The following is an 18843-nucleotide window of genomic DNA, read 5'->3' as shown; positions in this document are numbered from 1 at the left end:
TGTTCACGGAAAAGTGAGCAAGACACGACAGTTACAATATATTATGATTGTTAAAAAAGAAAAAAGACATCTAACCGTCATAACCAAATTAGGCTACATTTATTGTCATATTAAATATCTCAATGCACATCATTAGATATGACATTAAGCACAACTTGTGTAGATTTATTTAGTAAAAAGGCTTGACTGCTTCATTATTTCTATACTTTCTATACTTTTACCATTTAATCAATCTCAGCATGCGTTAATTTTGTGTTGCTAGACATTAAGGCTAAATGTTAATTTTGTGTTGCTAGACATTTGCATCACTAAGGCTAAATTATGCCATATTGCCTTTTATGCCTAAGTCTTTCTTTGGCCTGCGCTCTGGAAGTGATCTGTTAATTCTGCTACACTTTAATTAAAACTGAAACTAAACTATATAAAAACTAAATAAAAATGCGTTCACAAAATAAAAATGAAACTAAAACTAACAACAATATTAATGAAACTAATAAAAACTAAACTGAATTGTACAGCAAATTTGAAAACGATATTAAAATAAAACTAATTAAAAAATGAAAAACTATAATAACCTTGGTTCGAGCCACATCTAGGGCATGGAGATGGTAGGTTTATGGGTGGAGATGGGTGGGTTTAGGGATCAGGGGGTGGAGACGGGTAGGTTTAGGGATCGGGGGTGGAGATGGGTAGGTTTAGGGGTGGAGATGGGTGGGTTTAGGGATCTGGGGGTGGAGATGGGTGGGTTTAGGTATATGTAAGGTGGGGGGAGTTGGATATGGATCCAACCTTGCCGCCTGGATCTTGTGTTCTGCAGTGAGGACCATCTCCTAAATAAATAATTATAATTTGTAGAGTTTATTTGCAAAAACTGACAACTCAAAATTTTTCAAAAATCATGTTTTTATTGTTATGTTTTTATTAACTGCGGTTTGATTGAGATTAATTGGAATGCACAATGAAAAAACATGATTTTTGAAAATGGTTAAAAACGGAGTTATCTGTTTTTGCAAATTAACTCTTCATTTACAGTTTATGTGTGCATGAAAAAAGTGGTGCATGAAGTAAGCAATAAACAGCATTTATTAATGTAAATGATTGAGATTACCAGTGTCTGTGGCTTCCTTCTTTATCTGACACTCTTTATTCCTGTCTTGTGGTATGACTTCACGTGTGAGGTTCACAAAGTCCTGAAGGGGGCAGCGCTGGGAACAGCCCGGTAAAGACACAGAGTATGGCTCAGACACATTAGTGTCATTGCGATAAAACATCTCCACTGAAAACGTCCTGAAAGAGCAAAGCAAAGGTATATTTTAGTTGACAAAAGAATGTCTACTAGAAACATTTAGGAAAAACAGTCAATATGTTACCCGTTCTCTTCCTGGTGAAGTTCAAATAGATGACATGAGGCATAAGGTGGCTGCAGGCCATTAAAGACATTCAGAGTTTCCTGTAGGGCTACAATTGTTGTGTCATGCTAGTGAGGAAAGAGTTAACATTACATGAACTGCTTACCCTAAAGAGGACAAATGTATTTTTTTAGTATGCTATTGACTGAAAAAAAGGATGTTTGGGTGTTTTGGTCTGCTGATGTGACACATGACTTACCGCTGAGTATACCATCATCTTCACTTTCTGTTTAGAGTCCAGTGCTGCTGCATTTGAGAGATTCTTAATTATCTGATCTAACAGCAGGCCTGTAAATGAGAACATAAGAGCTGTTTTAGCACATTAACGTGTGACAGGATCACAGTACTGCACTTGTGTATTCAGGTCTGAATATAGAGCGGTCCATCCACTGTTTCTTTGCATTGACATTTCCATGCAACTGCACACCATTTGAGGAAGCAGCCTCTCCCTCTATTACTACAAAGCTGATTTGCATATGTGTGCATAAAAGTGTCAGAGTGTGTAACTATGAAAATGCTGTCAAGAATCTTCTCTCTTCTTAAGAAACTACTCTCAATGTTTAACCTCGTATAATGTTATTCTCTAGGTTTTGGTTTTTATTTGATTCTTATTGTTTATTCATTTAGTTTTATTGTTGTTGCGGTTGTTGTTCGTGTTGATTTGGCATGAATTAAAAAATAAATAAATAAAAAATAAAGCTCTGCCTAGCGATAAGCTCTCACCTCCCTGAAGTCTGCACTTCTCCTTTCTCTTGTAGACTCCAAACAAAATCTGAACACCAAAGTTCTTTAACACCTTTAGCGTCTCCATGACACTTGAAGTCACCCAGTCTGGTGGTCGCATCCCATGTTTTGCCTGGGGAAGGAGAATAACAAAAAGAGACGATTATCTTATCTGACACAGTCCATGGTGTCTGTCTGAGCATTTGGATTTAATCGATTCTGAGCATCATGAGATCAGTCTGGAGTAGTGATTCAGCTTGTGGTAAGGCCATTATTACAAGACATTTACCACAAAGTCTCTCTATATCATGAAAGAGTCCACAAAGAACAGGGAACAGTTTTACCCACAAGCCATCAAATTTGTCTATAACGACAGTTTAGTTTAGAAAGTTTTTCCTAATGCTAAGAAAGTCATGAGTGCATGTGTGCAACTCACCTCACAGAACAATGTGTCATACACACTCCAAATAGTCTCAATGTTGGTTTTCTCCAGTCCTGTTTTATTTTTCACCATCTCTATGAAGGCCTGCATAAAATGACATCATTTTACAGTGTAGTAACCATTTTGGCTGGGATGGCTCATCTAATGTTTTTTTTTTTCTTTTTGCACATTTACATTGCAAGTTTGTAAGTTATGTACTAACATGTACGTGAATTACTAACATTAAAAAAATAGGGAGCAAGAATAAAAATGGAATATTGCCTCGTGAACAAAAATGTAAACTGTAAATACTTTGACAGAGGGGCAAGTTTTCTGCCTTTCTGTTTTTTTGAAGTATTTGAAACATTTTCACAAAATCAATAAAATGATTTACATTTCTTCCATTTATATGATATTTACCCAACAAAATAAGCATTTTCACAAGGTCAGAAATCTAGGGATTCAATATAATCTTAAAAACAGGTCTTTAAATCTAAGGGAAGAATGTTATTAATTTACTTATTAATTTTAATAATCGCTGTAAAATGATCTTGTTTATGACATATGATCTGCTGTTATAAATGAGTTTTTGCAAGGTGGACTCACCTTGTAGGTTTCAGTCATGTTAAGAAAAATGTCTGTTTTTTCAGTCTCGTTCATTAACTGTGTGTAACGTGGACAGTCATCCAGAGGGAAAGAAAGCAGCTGGAAAGAAAAAATAAATAAATACGCACAAGCACACTGTAGGCAGGTCATGTAGCCATGGAAACAGATTTTAAACATACAGAGACATTTACTAATGCTGCTGCCCAGCAAATATGACTTCATTGCTAGAGAGGTCAGGGCCAAGTTTCAGTGTGCCACAAAATTGTGGAGAGAAAAGTGGGAACAGAACTGCAGTGTGAACAGAACTACCTTCTCTTCATCCGCTGGGACAGTGTGAACAGGTATTGGTTGCCATTTCAAATCTGGATTAAACACCTCAGAACCATTAGGTGGGAACATGCCAGCCAGGTTCGCTTCTGCACTCATCAGAGTGCGGTCAACATCTGTACTTCTTATGAATATCTATAACGCAAAGACAGGATTACTTATTCTATTTAAACAAACGTGACAACTCTATGTTTAAAGGAATTGTTCAAATTTTGTCATAATTTACTCACCCTCATGCCGTTCCAAACCTGTATAAGTTTCTTTATTATGTTGAACACAAAAAAATATATATTTTGAATAATTTTAAAGAATAAAAGTTGTTGGTCCCCATTGACTTCCATAGTAAGGAAAGAAATACTATGGAAGTCAATGGGGACTTTCAACTGTCCAATTACCAGCATTCTTCAAAATATCTTCTTTTGTGTTCAGCATAAGAAACTCATACAGGTTTGGAACGACATGAGGGTGAGCAAATGATGACAATTTTCATTTTTAAGGTGAACTATCCCTTTAAATTGATTGAATATGTTTAAACAATTTAAAGAGACAGTAACCTCATGTCGGTCATAGTCCTCACTCAGGAATCCCGTGTACCGTTTCTTTAAAAACTGACCCAGTTCGAAATGCTGCTTCATTCCCTCCTGAAATGATCAGAAGATTGAGTTGAAGTAATAAAAACACCCTCTTACTAAATCTTATGGTGAAAGAATGAAATAAAATCCTTAAAGGTGCATTCAGTAATTTGGCGCTAACTTAAAGTTGTAAACATTAAGAAATAAACTGTTTTTGTGAACAGTCATCTGAATGTGAGATGAAGGTTTTACTCATAACTATTTTTCTATAAAAAGTGTTGTAATTATGTAAGGGGCGGGTCACCCCCTCAATGTATACATAAACACAATATAGCACAGATACTTGCATGTCACTATATAAACTAAAGGCTACTTAAGTAGCACACAACCAATTAAAACAAAGAGCATAAAGTATGTGTGTGTGTCTGCATACTGTACCTGAGAGAGCTGTCCAAAACCCTGGGGCCAGTCACTCTCCTTATAGGGATCAGTTGGATAGGCCTTGATTGGAGATCTGTCACCATGACGATAAAGCTGACGGAGAGGAAGTCAAATACCCCATAAGTATTGGGGATTTATGTATGCATGTAAGTATGTATGTGTGTGTGTGTGTGTGTGTGTGTGTTCAGGAGGAAGAACTACACTGTGCAACTGTGACTAGATCAGCAAATCCAACTTGTCATGTGCTCATCCTGACACCCGGACACAAGCCACAGTTGTGTGTAAACACAATCTAACTGGTTAAGCAGATTCAGTCTATCTCCTTATCTCTGTCTTTCACAGAAATCAGCCATGTTTAAATGTGTGTCATGCATTACGTTTTCAGTACTGGCTTGTGGCCTTCTCTCATTTACACTAAAGTCTATAGTAATATTTACCTGAATCATTAAGTAGGTGTTCTAGGAATGCATTCAATTATAGTCATGTTACACAATCACGCTTAAAACAGCACAACCCTCTGGTTTAAACTTCCTCATCTGCACTGACCTGATCGTCATGATTTACCACAGAACACTTCTTTTCACATAATTAAACCAGGTGTCAGTATCAAATATGTCTACCCACAATACAAAAAAGGGTTTTGAGTTTTTTTTTATGTGGCGCAGAGGTGAAACAAAATGTATAAACATTCATATCTTCAGTATGATATAGTAACACCAACATACAGTGTATTAATGAGGAAAAAAAATTAACTTAAATGATTTTAGCAAATGGCTGCAATATAACAAAGAGTGAAAACTTTAAGGGGGTCTGAATACTTTCCGTACCCACTGTATGTACAAAGTAGAATAAACATATTTATGTGTGCAAATAGAAGAAAAGTTAAACCACATCTTTAAATACTCTCATTTAGCATACAATTCAGTTTAATAGAATGGAGAAAAAAACAAAAATAGAAGTGTTTTTTCTCCATTCTGTCACCGATGGAGTTTTGGTTCCTTGCCGCTGTCACCTCTGGCTTGCTTAGTTGGGGACACTTCATTTCCAGCGATACCGTTGACTTGATTGCAAAGATACTATTTAAACTGAACTGAGCTGGATGATGACATCACTGAATTCAATGATGAACTGTCTTTAACTGAAAAATGAGTGTTTACTATTGTCATTTTGCATTATTGACACACTGTTTTCCTAATTAATGCTGTTCAGTTGCTTTGACACAATCTGTATTGTTAAAAGCGCTATATAAATAAAGGTGACTTGACTTGACTTGACAATCTGGTACTTTTATTATTGTGTATAAGCCTAAGCGATTGGAATTTTAGAATGGGGATACACAATGGAAATTTGAACCATTTTTGTTTATGAATTATTATATTCCATACAATATAAAGAAGTTGGAACATATTCAAGAGATAAATGATTTTCATAAGAACTTTGAGAACAAAGAAATGGTTTACATTTGTAGGGCTAAGAATAAAGGAACTTAAATTACAATAAAACAATTAAATAAATGGACAGCTGTTTCTTCTGAGATACCACAAAATGAACATGCCTCAACATTGTCAGAACTTCCTTATAATTGGATATACAAAACTTGCACATCAAAAGCCAGGCCTTTTTCCTATCTATACATCCAATACAAAAGAACCACAGTAGAATGTACTTGGAATAAACCTACTGGGATAGCTTGAATCAAAGCATTTTATTGCTTTGACTGAACTGGGAGGTGCACTGAAAGTAGGGCTGCACGATTATGACAACAATAATAATTGTCGATTATTCCCTTGAAATTGTAATTGCGATTATTAATTATGATTATCACAATTTACATTGAATGATGTTAATACCATTGTTTGATGCAACTGCATGCCGTATTTTTTATATGAAAATAAACAAGCTGAAAACACTCTAACTGAAAAACTTTTAGTGCTTTTCTATAGTATTAAGCCTCAAATATCAACTATACAGCGGATTGGTTTCTTTTTTAAATTATAACAAAAATAAAAATATGAATGGTATTATAATGTTATACTAAAACTAAAATTAAAATAATGGGAAAACCCCTTAAGATAACATGTAGAAAGAAAAAAATAGCATCTTAAGCACGCAGAATAACATAAGTGGACTTTGAACGATTACCTAATTGTGGCATCCATAATTGTAATCGCGATTACAAATTCGATTAATTGTGCAGCCCTAACTGAAAGTAACAACATGTTTCATCATATGATGAACTCAAATATTTAGCAAGCTGATAGGTTGGATACAATATCAAATAACCCACGTTTAAGTCGAGAACAAGTTGTAGAGCCAAAAACAAAGTTGGTAGCAAACAATGGTTACTCATGTCAGCAGATATTGCCACTCACGTGTTGTTACTGTTGGATACCGTTTCAAACTAGACTGATATCACTGTCGATACAATATAATCAATGCAAAGCATTGAGAGCGAATAAAACCGAAAAGGAAACACAAACTCAGCTCACATTGTAATGCATACAAATATGACACATAACAAATGTGAGTCAGAATGTGTGTGTCATTTTATGAAAGGTTTTTAAGCCGAACGGATGTCAAAACAGCTGCAGACAGTATGTTAGTATAATACTGCAGACAGATTATAGCTACATTATGCATTTTATTGTTCCCCATATGAGTGTGTAAATTGATACTGTTCAATAAAAAAAAAATAAAAAAAAAAGATTATAGCTACATTATACACTACTCACAACAGTGACAAACTTCAGCATCCTTTCTCCACTGGAAAGTCTGAAAGTGAAGAGGAAAACGACGATCAGAAAACAGGACTTCATACTTGTGGACGAGCAGCTGAGGCAGAGTACAGTAACCTAATTGAACGGTCGTTGTCTGGCTGATCTGGCAAACACAGGAGGAGCTACAGGGGTTTCCGGGTAAAAGAGGGCTCCCATTGGTCAACGCATTCTGCGACGTAAAAACACGTAAATTGATTGGTCGGTCAAAATGAAAATCCACTCGTTATATTTTTATGCTGTATTTATGAGTTAATGTTTAACCTGATATCCAAGCCTCAAATATGGTGTATCTGAATATGATAACCGATTGTTTTCACACTTAATTTGCTATTTTAATTTTGAAAGGTAATACATATTATTTTTAATTATTTTATTTTGTATTTTCATACAGACATTTTGAAATACTATGTTCATCTCCGTAATTTAGATAGAAAGTAAATAGCAAGGTGTTATGTATGCACAGGGTTTAATTATTACCGATTTACCTGTGTTTACAGCATAGACTGTATAAAAACAAAAGCGACAGCTCAGGTTCGCCTGTGAACGATGTTTTCGGTAATTGATTACGAAGGATCTGTGCTCTACTGGCTTCGTCTGTACGCTTTTTTGGCAGGAGGTGCTGAACACAGCAACAAATCTAAAGTACATTCGACCTTCTTTTCGGGAAATAACAAAACTATTTCTCACAATATTTATATAAAGCCGAACATAAAATTTATACTGAATATTTAAACAACGTTCCTGCTGCTTAAGTGCCCAAACGTACTTGTTTCACTTGACATCTACGATTTCAAGGAGTATATTCGGACAAAAATATGAGAAAAAGGTAGGCCAAATCTGAGACCCCGTGTGGTTGTCTTAAACATATTTTAAACAAAATAACACTCATAATTTAAACACCACGCAACTGTGTATTAATACATCACCCGTAAACTGTAACGTTAGCCTGCTAACCGCTAAATGTGAAAGCTGTTAGCATAGTTTCCTCATTTAAAAACAAACATCGTAAATTTTATATAATTTTCAATGGTTACTTTATTCTATGACCATGAAGTTACTTAGCACTTTTATATCCCCTATCTAGCTTTAATAGCAGAAGATAACAGCTGAAGTCAAACATGTAGCCTGCCAGATGGAGGATAGCTCAAGTTGTCACAAGACATGTAAAGCTAATCCAAGTTTTTTCACTCTGTTAGCTTAGGGTTGTATTCCTAAATGTAAATAACATTTTTATAATTTTATAAGTATATTTATCCATATAATACAGGCAAGTGCATAAAACTGCGTTTGCTACTATTTAATTATTTATAAAGACTATTTAATTATATATCTTTATTGATTTGTTGTCATGATTAGTTCTTATCTATTTTAGCCTTTCTTTTGTTATTTGCTGAAATATATCTTGTCTTACATATCTTACATGTTACCTAATTTCCCACCAGTTTGATTTTAGTAACATACCTTTGTAGCCTTTTTATTAATATTTTGTATAGTTTTTAATGTATTTTGTGTATATTTATATATGGTTTTTATTAATGTTTATTTTAGTTTTCATTATTTTATTACATCAAGTTAAACTAAATGAAAATGTGAAATATTGGCAACTAGCTGAAATAAAATAGTTGATTTTTAAATTTAATTTATTTATTTTTGTTGGTGTTGTTGTTTTAGTTAACTAACCCCTACAATAAAGTTTCTATTTATCTGTGTAAGATATTAAAAGGAGTCTTTCTGCCATTGCATGTGTGTATTTGTAATTTTTGTAACAATCTTTGATTGTTTTTACACTGCTCTTCTATGCCCTGCCTATTCATGTGACACCACCAGGATACACCATCGTTTCGCTCTGTAGTGTTGATTCAATGTGCGTTAAAAGTTATTTTACACCTTGTAATCTCCTTTGACACCTGTGCTGATTGCGCAGATATCATATTTGGAGACAATCTGTGGTGAGATACAATGCTGGAAGATTTAACACTGAATTTAAATAACTTCTTACCGAGAAATGGGAAATTGTCTCATTGTCACGAAATTAATATTGAGTTGTATTCAAGTTATGATGTGTTATATTTCTAAGATATTCATGAGCATTGATGGCCCTTTTTTTTTGGAAGTTTTATGACAATTTGTTGATCTCTTTGTCTCTCACCCAGAATGATGGCATGGCAGTAGCAGTGGTGGTCTAGTTGTGTGTGAGCCGGTGGACGGCTCTGGGTCTGGTGTAAGAGGGTTGGAGCGAGGAAGAGTTTGTGGAGATGAAGGTGGGACAGAAGAACTCAGTATGTATCCTGTCAAGTCGAGAGCGAGGAGCACGAGGCCTTGCCTCACACAGGATCCTACAGCAGCTTGTAGAGGAAAAGACACAGCGCATGAAATGGCAAAGCCAGGTAACTGACGCACAGATCTCTGTCATTTGTTGACTTGTAGCCTCTTGTATGGGGAAATGCCTGCTCAGTACAATGTGTAATGTCAGAAGCAATAAGCTGCCTACTGATCTTACTGTAGTATCACTATCACAATTACAAAGTAACTATTTTTAATATTATTAAAGTGCCCCTATTATGCCATTTTTACGGTTCCTAATATTGTTTTGGGAGTCTCCTACAATAGGATTACATGCATGCAAGGTCAAAAAACGCTTTCGTTTTCTCCAAATATGCATTTAATATCACCTCATTTTCCAGCGATTCTCAAACGATTAGTTCGAAGCAGTTCAAAGATTCAGTCTCTCTAAACCCCTCCTTTCCGTGAGCCTTCTGTGCTCTGATTGGTCAGATGGCCTAGTCTGTTGTGATTGGTCTACGGCGTACAGCGGTGTCGGAAACGAGACGCCTATTTCAATAGTTCTGTATTTTGAACGCTCTATAGAAAATATAAACATCTATTATTTATCGTACTTGCAGGTTGTGATTCAGTGGAGCAGCTGGTCCACATAAACAGGATACTGATCCATCTTTCAACAGCGAGCGTTTTGTGAATCCCGTGGTGAACTCTCCGAGATTAGTTCAAGTTCAAGTTGTTCGAGTTGTCAATGATGTCAAGTTGTTCGTGGCCGGCCAACGTAGAACATAGGCGCACATTATGCAAATGTGTTACCCTGTGACGTGTAGCCGTCACGGAAGTGGGATTCGAATGACTAACGACTCATTTCGGCTGTTCAGAGTCGATTCTTTATTTTGGGAGACAACAACTTTATTTATCGTGCACTTTCAGCTTTACAACTTTGCAGATCATTTACATTCTCATACAGCTACATTACACACTGCATGAAAGGCAATATTGGAAATGGCATAATAGGGGCACTTTAAGACAATTTTGTTTTTATTTGTTTCGCCAACTGTTGATCTTTAGAATTTATTTACTATTTGACGTTCTAAATTAATACAAAAATTCTAAAGAACTTCTAAATAAATACCTTTATAGCCATAGGATTCTTCTTTTTTAATAATTGTCAAAAATTGACTAGAAAAAGTACACACTACTCAGCACCCGTAAAGGGCCATTCACACCAAGAACAATATTTATTTTAAGCTTGTGCTGCAGGCTTCTGCTTTAAATGTGTAAGCTATTTAAAGCTGGGTGAATTCTGATCGGCTGTCAATGTTTATAATGTTCATCAGCTGAAAAACGATCATTCTCAAAGTGATTCCAGCAATATCATTCCTCCATGTCATTATCGCTATAGTTGTAGTGTGGACTTCACTATTCTCATATAATTAAAATGATTTTTAAAACTTAATAGTTATATCTATCATTCATAATAGTTTTCGTCTTTGGCGTGAATAGGTCTTAATACTGTGGTTTGGATGTGACTGAGGTAAAATCACTGCTCTATTGATTTTCTTTCGGTGTCACAGAAAGTGGAGTTACCAGACAGCCCTCGCTCAACCTTTCTTCTGGCCTTCAGTCCAGATAGGTAAGATAACTGACTTCTTTTTCATAGTCTTCAGTACAGATCTGCTAAATAAACTGACAGGCTGATCTCAGGCTTTTCTAGTTAGGCCCTATCATCGACAAGCTATGCAGAGAGTTTTTGCTATTTGTCTCTTCGCAGGTCTTTAATGGCCTCGACCCATGTGAACCACAACATCTACATCACAGAGGTTAAGACCGGAAAGTGTGTTCACTCTCTAGTGGGTCACCGCCGGACACCCTGGTGCCTGACCTTTCACCCTAGCATCCCTGGCCTTATTGCTTCTGGCTGCCTGGATGGAGAGGTCCGAATCTGGGACCTGCATGTAAGTCTTGACCATACGCATATTCAATGATTGTTTTGTCAACTTGTAATCGTTCTGCTCTTTGCTTTAATATGTTTTTTGTTTTCTGTAGATTAGTGGTCGACCGATATATCGCCAAGGCCGATATTTGGCATTTTTAAAATCTCGGCATCGGCCGATAAGTTTTCCTGTTTGGGCGATGCGTTCGAGGCTTTTATTTTGACGCCGCGACAGACTTTTATTTTGACGGCGCTGACAGCGGCCTTCTCTCTCTTGTTCGCCGTCGTCGTTAACAGTTCTGTCTAAGAAGTCTGTCTAATAATCGGATAGAACGGTTAAACAAAGGAATTAAAATGTATACAAAAAGTATTATAACGATTGCTTTTATATTATTAGTAATAGAAAGGCAAACATTATAATACTTTCTCATTTGCCATCAGCATTCAGCAAATACGCATTTATATAATTTAAACAAATCTTTGAATGACTAATGAACATTTAATTTCACAAAGCTTGCAAACTTAGTCGAATCCACCTGTGAGATCTTATGAAGTGTGATCGCGTGTACGCTGCATGATGGTCGGTCCGTGTGAATTGAATGCGGACAGGAGGAGAGTTCAGCTTCACTGGAGACGCGAGATCGACAAACTTTAAACTAGTGATTTCAAATTATGCTGTGCTTTATGCATTTGCCCACTGCCATATGCATGTCATTTCCACTGTGTGCTGTATGTAAAATGAGTGTTACCTTGGCTTTATTTGAAAAAATATGATTCCCAATGCACACAAACTTCCCAGAATACTGAGTGCCCTGTTGGTTACAGTGTTTACTTCCTTTTTTATTATATTTTTTGTTAAATATTTATTTATTTGTGAAAAATACTTTGTCATCTAAAGTATAAGTATATTTATTTAACACATTTACTTTTTAATTCATTTTCAAATGATTTGAAATTTCTTAAACATTAATTAAAATAAATAAAATTGTATCGGCTTTATATCGACCATCGGCCACCCTGCTTTCCAAGATATCGGTATCGGCCGTCAAAAAAACAATATCGGTTGACCACTACTGTAGATTTGTCACCACAAGTTAATTTTGCTTTTGTGTGGTGTTGTTTCAGGGAGGCAGTGAGAGCTGGCTCACAGAGAGTAACTCAGCAATTGCATCCCTTGCTTTCCATCCTACTGCTCAGCTGTTGCTCATTGCCACCAACAATGAGCTACATCTGTGGGACTGGAGTCGGAAGGAGCCCTTTGCTGTGGTGAAGACTGGTAGCGAGACAGAGAGAGTCAGGTTTGATGCACATACATTTTATTAATTTAAAGGGATAGTTTGCACAAAAATTAAAATTGTGTCATCAACAACTCACCCAAACCCTTTGTCGTTCAAAAAACATACATAAGAACTATAAAACACTAATAAAAAAAAACACAAACTTTTGATACTTTATACATTTTGTAAAATAAATCTCAATTAAGCAGTTTATTCCATCTTCTGAAGATAAACGATTGCTTTATATGATGAACAGATTTAATTTAGGCTTTTATTCGCATATAAACATTAATTAATGCACATATATATAGAGCTTATCAAATATGATAAAGGGATTCTCAAATGTTCTAGTTTGACGAGCAAAAAACAATGTGGTTTGTTCTTGCATGTCAAATAAGCACATTTGAGAATCCTTTTACCATATTTGATGCACTTTATGTATTTATGTTATATTTATAACATATAATTATTAATGTTTATATATTAAGAAAATCTGTTCATCATATAAAATTATCATGTCTCTTCAGAAGACTTGTGGTGCATCCCTAATCGCATACTTATGCACTATTCTATGACGTTTTGTAGTATGAATAGTGTGTTCACACTGAAAATTAAAAAAAAAAAAAAGTGCACTTTAAATACCCGGATAATGCACTTAAAAACCTGAAAAGTGAAGTGTGGCATGTTGAACACTTCATGTACTCAACTGTCACAGCTTTAATTACGTTGCGAAAGGGGAGGAGGCTATCAGATTCCGATTGTTAATGACAAATTAAGTACAAGTGTATAAGTGCATAGTGTATAGTGTGTCATTGGGATGCAGTTTTGGATTAAACTGCTCACATGGACTTTTTGAAGTGTCAGTTTTTGTGGAATGGATTTTAAATGGAGGGACAGAAATTACTCGGGTTTCATTCAAAATATCCTCATTTATGTTTCAAAGATGAAGTCGTTTGGGTTTGAAACAACATGCGGGTGAGCAAATGATAAGTGATTTTTAATTTTTGGGTGAACTATTTGTGACTTTCCGGTGTTTTTTGCAGGTTGGTGAGGTTTGATCCGTTGGGTCATAATCTTCTAACTGCCATTGTAAACCCTTCAAACCAACAGGTGAGTCTTTTTGCTGGAATTGTAGTTGTTTAGGCACAAGACATTACGTTTGTATTCTTTCAAATTTGTGCATATGCTTGCATTTGTGCGTTGCAGAATGATGATGATCCTGAGATTCCAATGGACAGTGTGGAGATGCCTCATCTCCGTCAGCGCTCTTTCCTCCAGTCCCAGCCTGTAAGACGCACACCTATCTTGCACAATTTTTTGCATATCCTCACTTCCCGCAACTCCGTCCCTCAGGCTGGAGGCACTCTCGCTGCTTCCAGTGATGAGGCGTCTGATTCGTCTGGGCGTTATGCTGTTTTGAGGGCTCGATCCCGGCTGCCGTACCATGGTTGCGTTCAGCCACTCGGAGTAGTGTGTTTCTGTAGCCGTTGCTCATCAACACGGGTTCCGTCTCCGCCTGACGAGGACCCTTCAGACTCTGCCTCCCTGGAGGGGCAATCACACGCATCCACCTTTTCTTCTGCACGCACAGAGCCGCGAATACCACGGCTTCCCACTGAATCTTATGCTTCAAATCGGCCCTCAGCATTTAGCTGCGTGTATGGTGGCGGGAGCAACGTGCGGAACATTTCTTCTAGCTCTGGGAGGAGGGGAGTGTCTGGAATGGCACCCATCCCACCTTTCCGGCAGCAACCACCAGGCAGGGAAGATGGAAGCCGTCTCCCTGGGGCAGATTGGGTAGGCTGTGTGCTTAATGGACGAGGTAGTAGTATGACTCCACCCAGAACCAGCGCTTCCTCTGTCAGCCTGCTTTCTGTCCTGCGACAGCAAGGGACTTCTAGCCAGTCACCTGTTTACACCTCATCTAGTGATGGATGGGGCCTTCCTCGTAGCAGCGGCAGCACATCAGGGACTAGTTCTAGCGGGCACCGCCCACCAGAGGAAGAGGGCCACAGCAGCCCTTCTTCCATCCGCAGTGTTCTTCAGTGTAACCTTAACCGCTATTTCATGGAGTATGATCGAATGCAGGACCCTGTGCAGCCTCAAGAGGGCAACAGACAGGACCAACAGACTCAGGAAATGCTGAATAACAACATGGACCCAGAGCAACCAGGTCCATCTCATTACCAGCCACTCTACGGTGGCGAAAACCCTTCACGCAGTCACATGAACCGCTGTAGAGTCTGTCACAACCTTTTCACCTACAATCAGGGCACTAGGCGCTGGGAGAGAACAGGTCAGGAGACATCTGCTGAGAGAAATGCAGCTTGGCAACCTACAAGCCCTGCCCTCCACAGTGTAGCCCCAGTCTCTCATTCTGATCATGACCTACTTGAACACAGACCCATGGAGCCCAGCCCAGACGCCCCAGAGCCTCATATTCCCTTTTCCCGCAGCACAGCTACTGGTCAGCACGAGGAGCAGACCGTTGGGCTGGTCTTCAACCAGGAAACTGGACAACTGGAGCGTGTTTACAGGCAGTCTGCCACCTCTCGCTCAACAAATGTACCACAAGAAGCCTTAAACCAGGAAATGCCTGAAGACGCGCCGGATGACGATTACTTACGCAGGTGAGGCAGCAGTCTTGTTTGAATGCTTCAAGAGGTCATGTCATGAGGAATTAAACTTTCTTGTTTGTTAGATATTGAAAGGTTTCATTGTAGTAGAAAACATGCCAAGTTTCCTCACCAGTCCAAAAAGATTATGGAAATTGAGCCGCACTAATGACTAATTTTCACAACTTACTGATATCAGATGTTAGCTCATGACTATCTACATGGAAATGACAGCAATGTCGATTTATGTTGAGAAACTTTGCCCGACTAGTTACAGTGAGGTAAATAGGAGGAAGTAGGATAGCAGGGCTCAACTGAAAGAATTAATGGGGTCACTGCAAAAAAAAACAAAAAAAACTTTTGGCCATATACTCTACTGTTCAATAGTGACAGTGCAGACATTTGCAATTTTACAAAAGATCTTCAAATAAATTATATTTGTTTGAACTTTCTCTTAATCAAAGAATCCTGAAAAAACGTGTCACAGTTTCAACAAAAATATTAAGCAGCACAACTGTTTTTAACATTAGGAATAAGAAAGGTTTCTTGAGCACTAAATCTGCATATTACAATGATTCTGAAGGGTCATGTGACACTGAAAACTGGAGTAATGGCTGCTGACATTTCAGCTTTGCCATCACACGAAAAGTTACACTTAAAATAATTTTCAAGCTTTTTTATGCCTTACAAACTTAAACATGGATTGTTTTGTGAACCTGTCACAATGTAATGCAGGCTTTGCAAAGATGCTGTTGGCAGTGCAAACTGTATCTCAAGGCTCAGCAGCTGAAAATGGTTCGCATATGAAATGGGCAACAATACTGCGTGAGTTTGATGTCATGTCAAATATAATTTTTTACATTCTTATTCTTCAGTAATAGCCTCTTTGCAAAGCCTGTGTTATATAGTGACAGGACCACAAAGCAGTCCACACTGCGATGCGCCACATAAACTGTCATTAGAGTAAAATGATCAGGAACCTTGTTTGGCCTTCAAAGAAAAGTGTCTGCCATGGAAATCAGCTTGATCTGACCTTGTGCCCGTCTGTGTGCACTCTATTAGCCCTCTCAGCAGAGTGTGCCATCCAGAGCTGGGCCTAGTTTTAATGAGGTGCTTATCTGCATATCAACACTGTCACTTCCCCACAGCACAGATGAATAAATATTAAGAAGTGAGTGAGGTGACAAACAAAGTTTCTTTTTGCATTTTGTTACATAAATTATAAATCTCACCAGAAAGAAATTGCATGGAAACAGGCCAGTGTATCTGCATGTCATTGTTTTTATACAGTATCTGGATTTATGTAAATTCACAAGAGCTTGTTGTGTTCACAAAGCATGTCAAAAGTGAAGTGCACAGCAGACTTTTGGAGCCTTCACACACACACGTCAAAATTTCACCCTGAACTGCTCAAAGACCCCTATAACAAATTAAGGTATCTGCAAGATACTGACAGAAACTGTAAGTGAAAGGAACATGTTTGTTGTGTTTATGCTGTTCATAGCAACACAAACAGAAAGAATCTGTCATTTGAGATTTGTGAGCTTATATTTCTCACCCTTGTGATCTCAAATGTAAGGGACAACAGGTCCTTGAAATCCCGACAGTGCTTGAATTTAGTTGAAATTAATTAAATTACTGAAATATCTGGAAAAACTGCATCTTCTATTGAAAAGTGATTAAAAGTGCTCTCAGTGAATAGTAGGCCTATATGTATACACTACTATTCTATTTTTTTTTTTGATCTTATACATTTATTTGATTAAAAATACAGTAAAAACTGTAATATTGTGAAATATTATTTATATATATATATATATATATATTTATTTATTTATTTATTTATTTATTTATTTTTCAGGATTCTTAAAGAAATAGATCTTTTGTGATGTAGGCTACATGTCTTGACTATCACTGATCACTTTAATGCACCGTTGCTGAATAATAGTAATAATAAAAAAAGTCTTATAAACCCCAAACTTTTGAATGATAGTTTACCATATGTGTAGTCTTTTCATCATGACAGCTGTAGGAAGAGTAAGTTGATAGTCTTACCATAAGACTGTGCTTAAGACAGATTTATTTTGTTTGTGCATCGCCAGGAAACAGTCTATTGTGCAAGATACTGACAGAAACTGTAAGTGAAAGGAACATGTTTGTTGTGTTTATGCTGTTCATAGCAACACAAACAGAAAGAATCTGTCATTTGAGATTTGTGAGCTTATATTTCTCACCCTTGTGATCTCAAATGTAAGGGACAACAGGTCCTTGAAATCCCGACAGTGCTTGAATTTAGTTGAAATTAATTAAATTACTGAAATATCTGGAAAAACTGCATCTTCTATTGAAAAGTGATTAAAAGTGCTCTCAGTGAATAGTAGGCCTATATGTATACACTACTATTCTATTTTTTTTTTTGATCTTATACATTTATTTGATTAAAAATACAGTAAAAACTGTAATATTGTGAAATATTATTACAACTATACAGTATATTACAAATACAAAGCTAAATTGTCAGCACCCATTAGTATGACATGATTCTTCAGAAATAATTTTAATATGTTGATTTGGTGCTCAATAAGCATTTCTTATTATTATCAGTGTTGAAAGCATTTGTGCTGCTTAATATGTTTGTGGAAACCGTGATGTTTTTTTTGGGAATCTTTGATGTATAGGAAGTAAAAAAAAAAAAACAGCAAAAAATTAATTAATTGTTTACCTGGGTCTTCAGTCTATGATTAACTCACCTCACCTCTTATCTGACAATTAAGTCTTCGGGTTTGAGTCGTTCGTGACAGCCCCATAAACTTAACCAATGCAGTCTGAGCCGGAAAGACAATTGATTAGTTTAACTCTCGAGTCTTCGGATTTGAGTCGTTCGTTCATCACGTGACAGCCCCATAAGCTTTAACCTATGCAGTCTGAGCCGGAAAGAGAATTGATTAGTTAATCTTTCGAATCATTCGTTCTTTTGTCACGTGACGTGACAGCTTTGGATAGAGAAATTAGTTCATTTACAAGCTTCCTTACAAAAGGGTGCATAGTTATTATTATTATTAGTAGTAGTAGTATTATCATTATTATAATTATTATTTACTCTTACAGTTACGTGATGCGTTTCTGGTCTCAAATTGTAGCTTTTTACTTCTTACAGTTTATAAATGTGTGAATTTCTGTCATGATGCTTCTTTTCCATAACACTGAATGTTGTAAAAAAGGTAATAAAGAGTTGGTTATTATTATTAAGTCTCTTGGCTCAGACTGCTTAGGTTAAGCTTATGGGTCTGTCACGTGATTAACGAACGACTCGAAAAACCCGAAGACTCTAAACAGGTGAACTACTTGACTAATTCCAGTACAGAACCTATAGGATGTTGAGCATGCGCGACTGAACGAATCACTCCCCGAGACGACTCGTTCTTCCCGAGTCACATTAAAGATTCGTTCAAAATGAAC

The 18843-nt window shown here is 36.9% G+C and overlaps 2 protein-coding genes across 6 annotated transcripts in view; one reads left to right on the top strand and one right to left on the bottom strand.

Moving 5' to 3' along the window:
* LOC107656181 (lysosomal acid phosphatase-like) overlaps positions 1–7385 on the bottom strand; it is a 27695-nt gene extending 20310 nt beyond the window's left edge. Inside the window, exons 1-11 of one of the 2 annotated variants that reach the window (XM_016443923.1) lie at positions 7232–7385; positions 4497–4592; positions 4041–4127; positions 3469–3621; positions 3160–3258; positions 2569–2658; positions 2133–2265; positions 1609–1697; positions 1371–1477; positions 1109–1287; positions 707–830 (exon numbers count right to left, since the gene is read on the bottom strand). In XM_016443923.1, coding sequence (XP_016299409.1) covers positions 748–830; positions 1109–1287; positions 1371–1477; positions 1609–1697; positions 2133–2265; positions 2569–2658; positions 3160–3258; positions 3469–3621; positions 4041–4127; positions 4497–4592; positions 7232–7315 — 1200 coding nt within the window. In that variant the 5' untranslated portion in view covers positions 7316–7385 and the 3' untranslated portion in view covers positions 707–747. Of the gene's footprint in view, positions 1–706; positions 831–1108; positions 1288–1370; positions 1478–1608; positions 1698–2132; positions 2266–2568; positions 2659–3159; positions 3259–3468; positions 3622–4040; positions 4128–4496; positions 4593–7231 lie in introns of those variants that run through there. The other variant, XM_016443922.1, reaches the window with a different exon arrangement.
* Positions 7386–7858: 473 nt separating this feature from the next.
* Positions 7859–18843, top strand: part of LOC107656180 (activating molecule in BECN1-regulated autophagy protein 1-like) — an 82908-nt gene continuing 71923 nt past the window's right edge. For 3 of the 4 annotated variants that reach the window (XM_016443920.1, XM_016443921.1, XM_016443917.1), the window contains exons 1-7: positions 7859–8102; positions 9430–9663; positions 11134–11192; positions 11331–11514; positions 12618–12790; positions 13813–13879; positions 13976–15399. In XM_016443920.1, coding sequence (XP_016299406.1) covers positions 9532–9663; positions 11134–11192; positions 11331–11514; positions 12618–12790; positions 13813–13879; positions 13976–15399 — 2039 coding nt within the window. In that variant the 5' untranslated portion in view covers positions 7859–8102; positions 9430–9531. Of the gene's footprint in view, positions 8103–9145; positions 9226–9429; positions 9664–11133; positions 11193–11330; positions 11515–12617; positions 12791–13812; positions 13880–13975; positions 15400–18843 lie in introns of those variants that run through there. The other variant, XM_016443919.1, reaches the window with a different exon arrangement.

This window comes from Sinocyclocheilus anshuiensis, unplaced genomic scaffold, assembly GCF_001515605.1.
Source record: "Sinocyclocheilus anshuiensis isolate Anshui unplaced genomic scaffold, SAMN03320099.WGS_v1.1 scaffold1429, whole genome shotgun sequence".
Taxonomy (NCBI): domain Eukaryota; kingdom Metazoa; phylum Chordata; class Actinopteri; order Cypriniformes; family Cyprinidae; genus Sinocyclocheilus; species Sinocyclocheilus anshuiensis.
The sequence above is the reverse complement of the archived record's forward strand: the minus strand, read 5'-3'. Positions and strand labels throughout refer to the sequence as shown.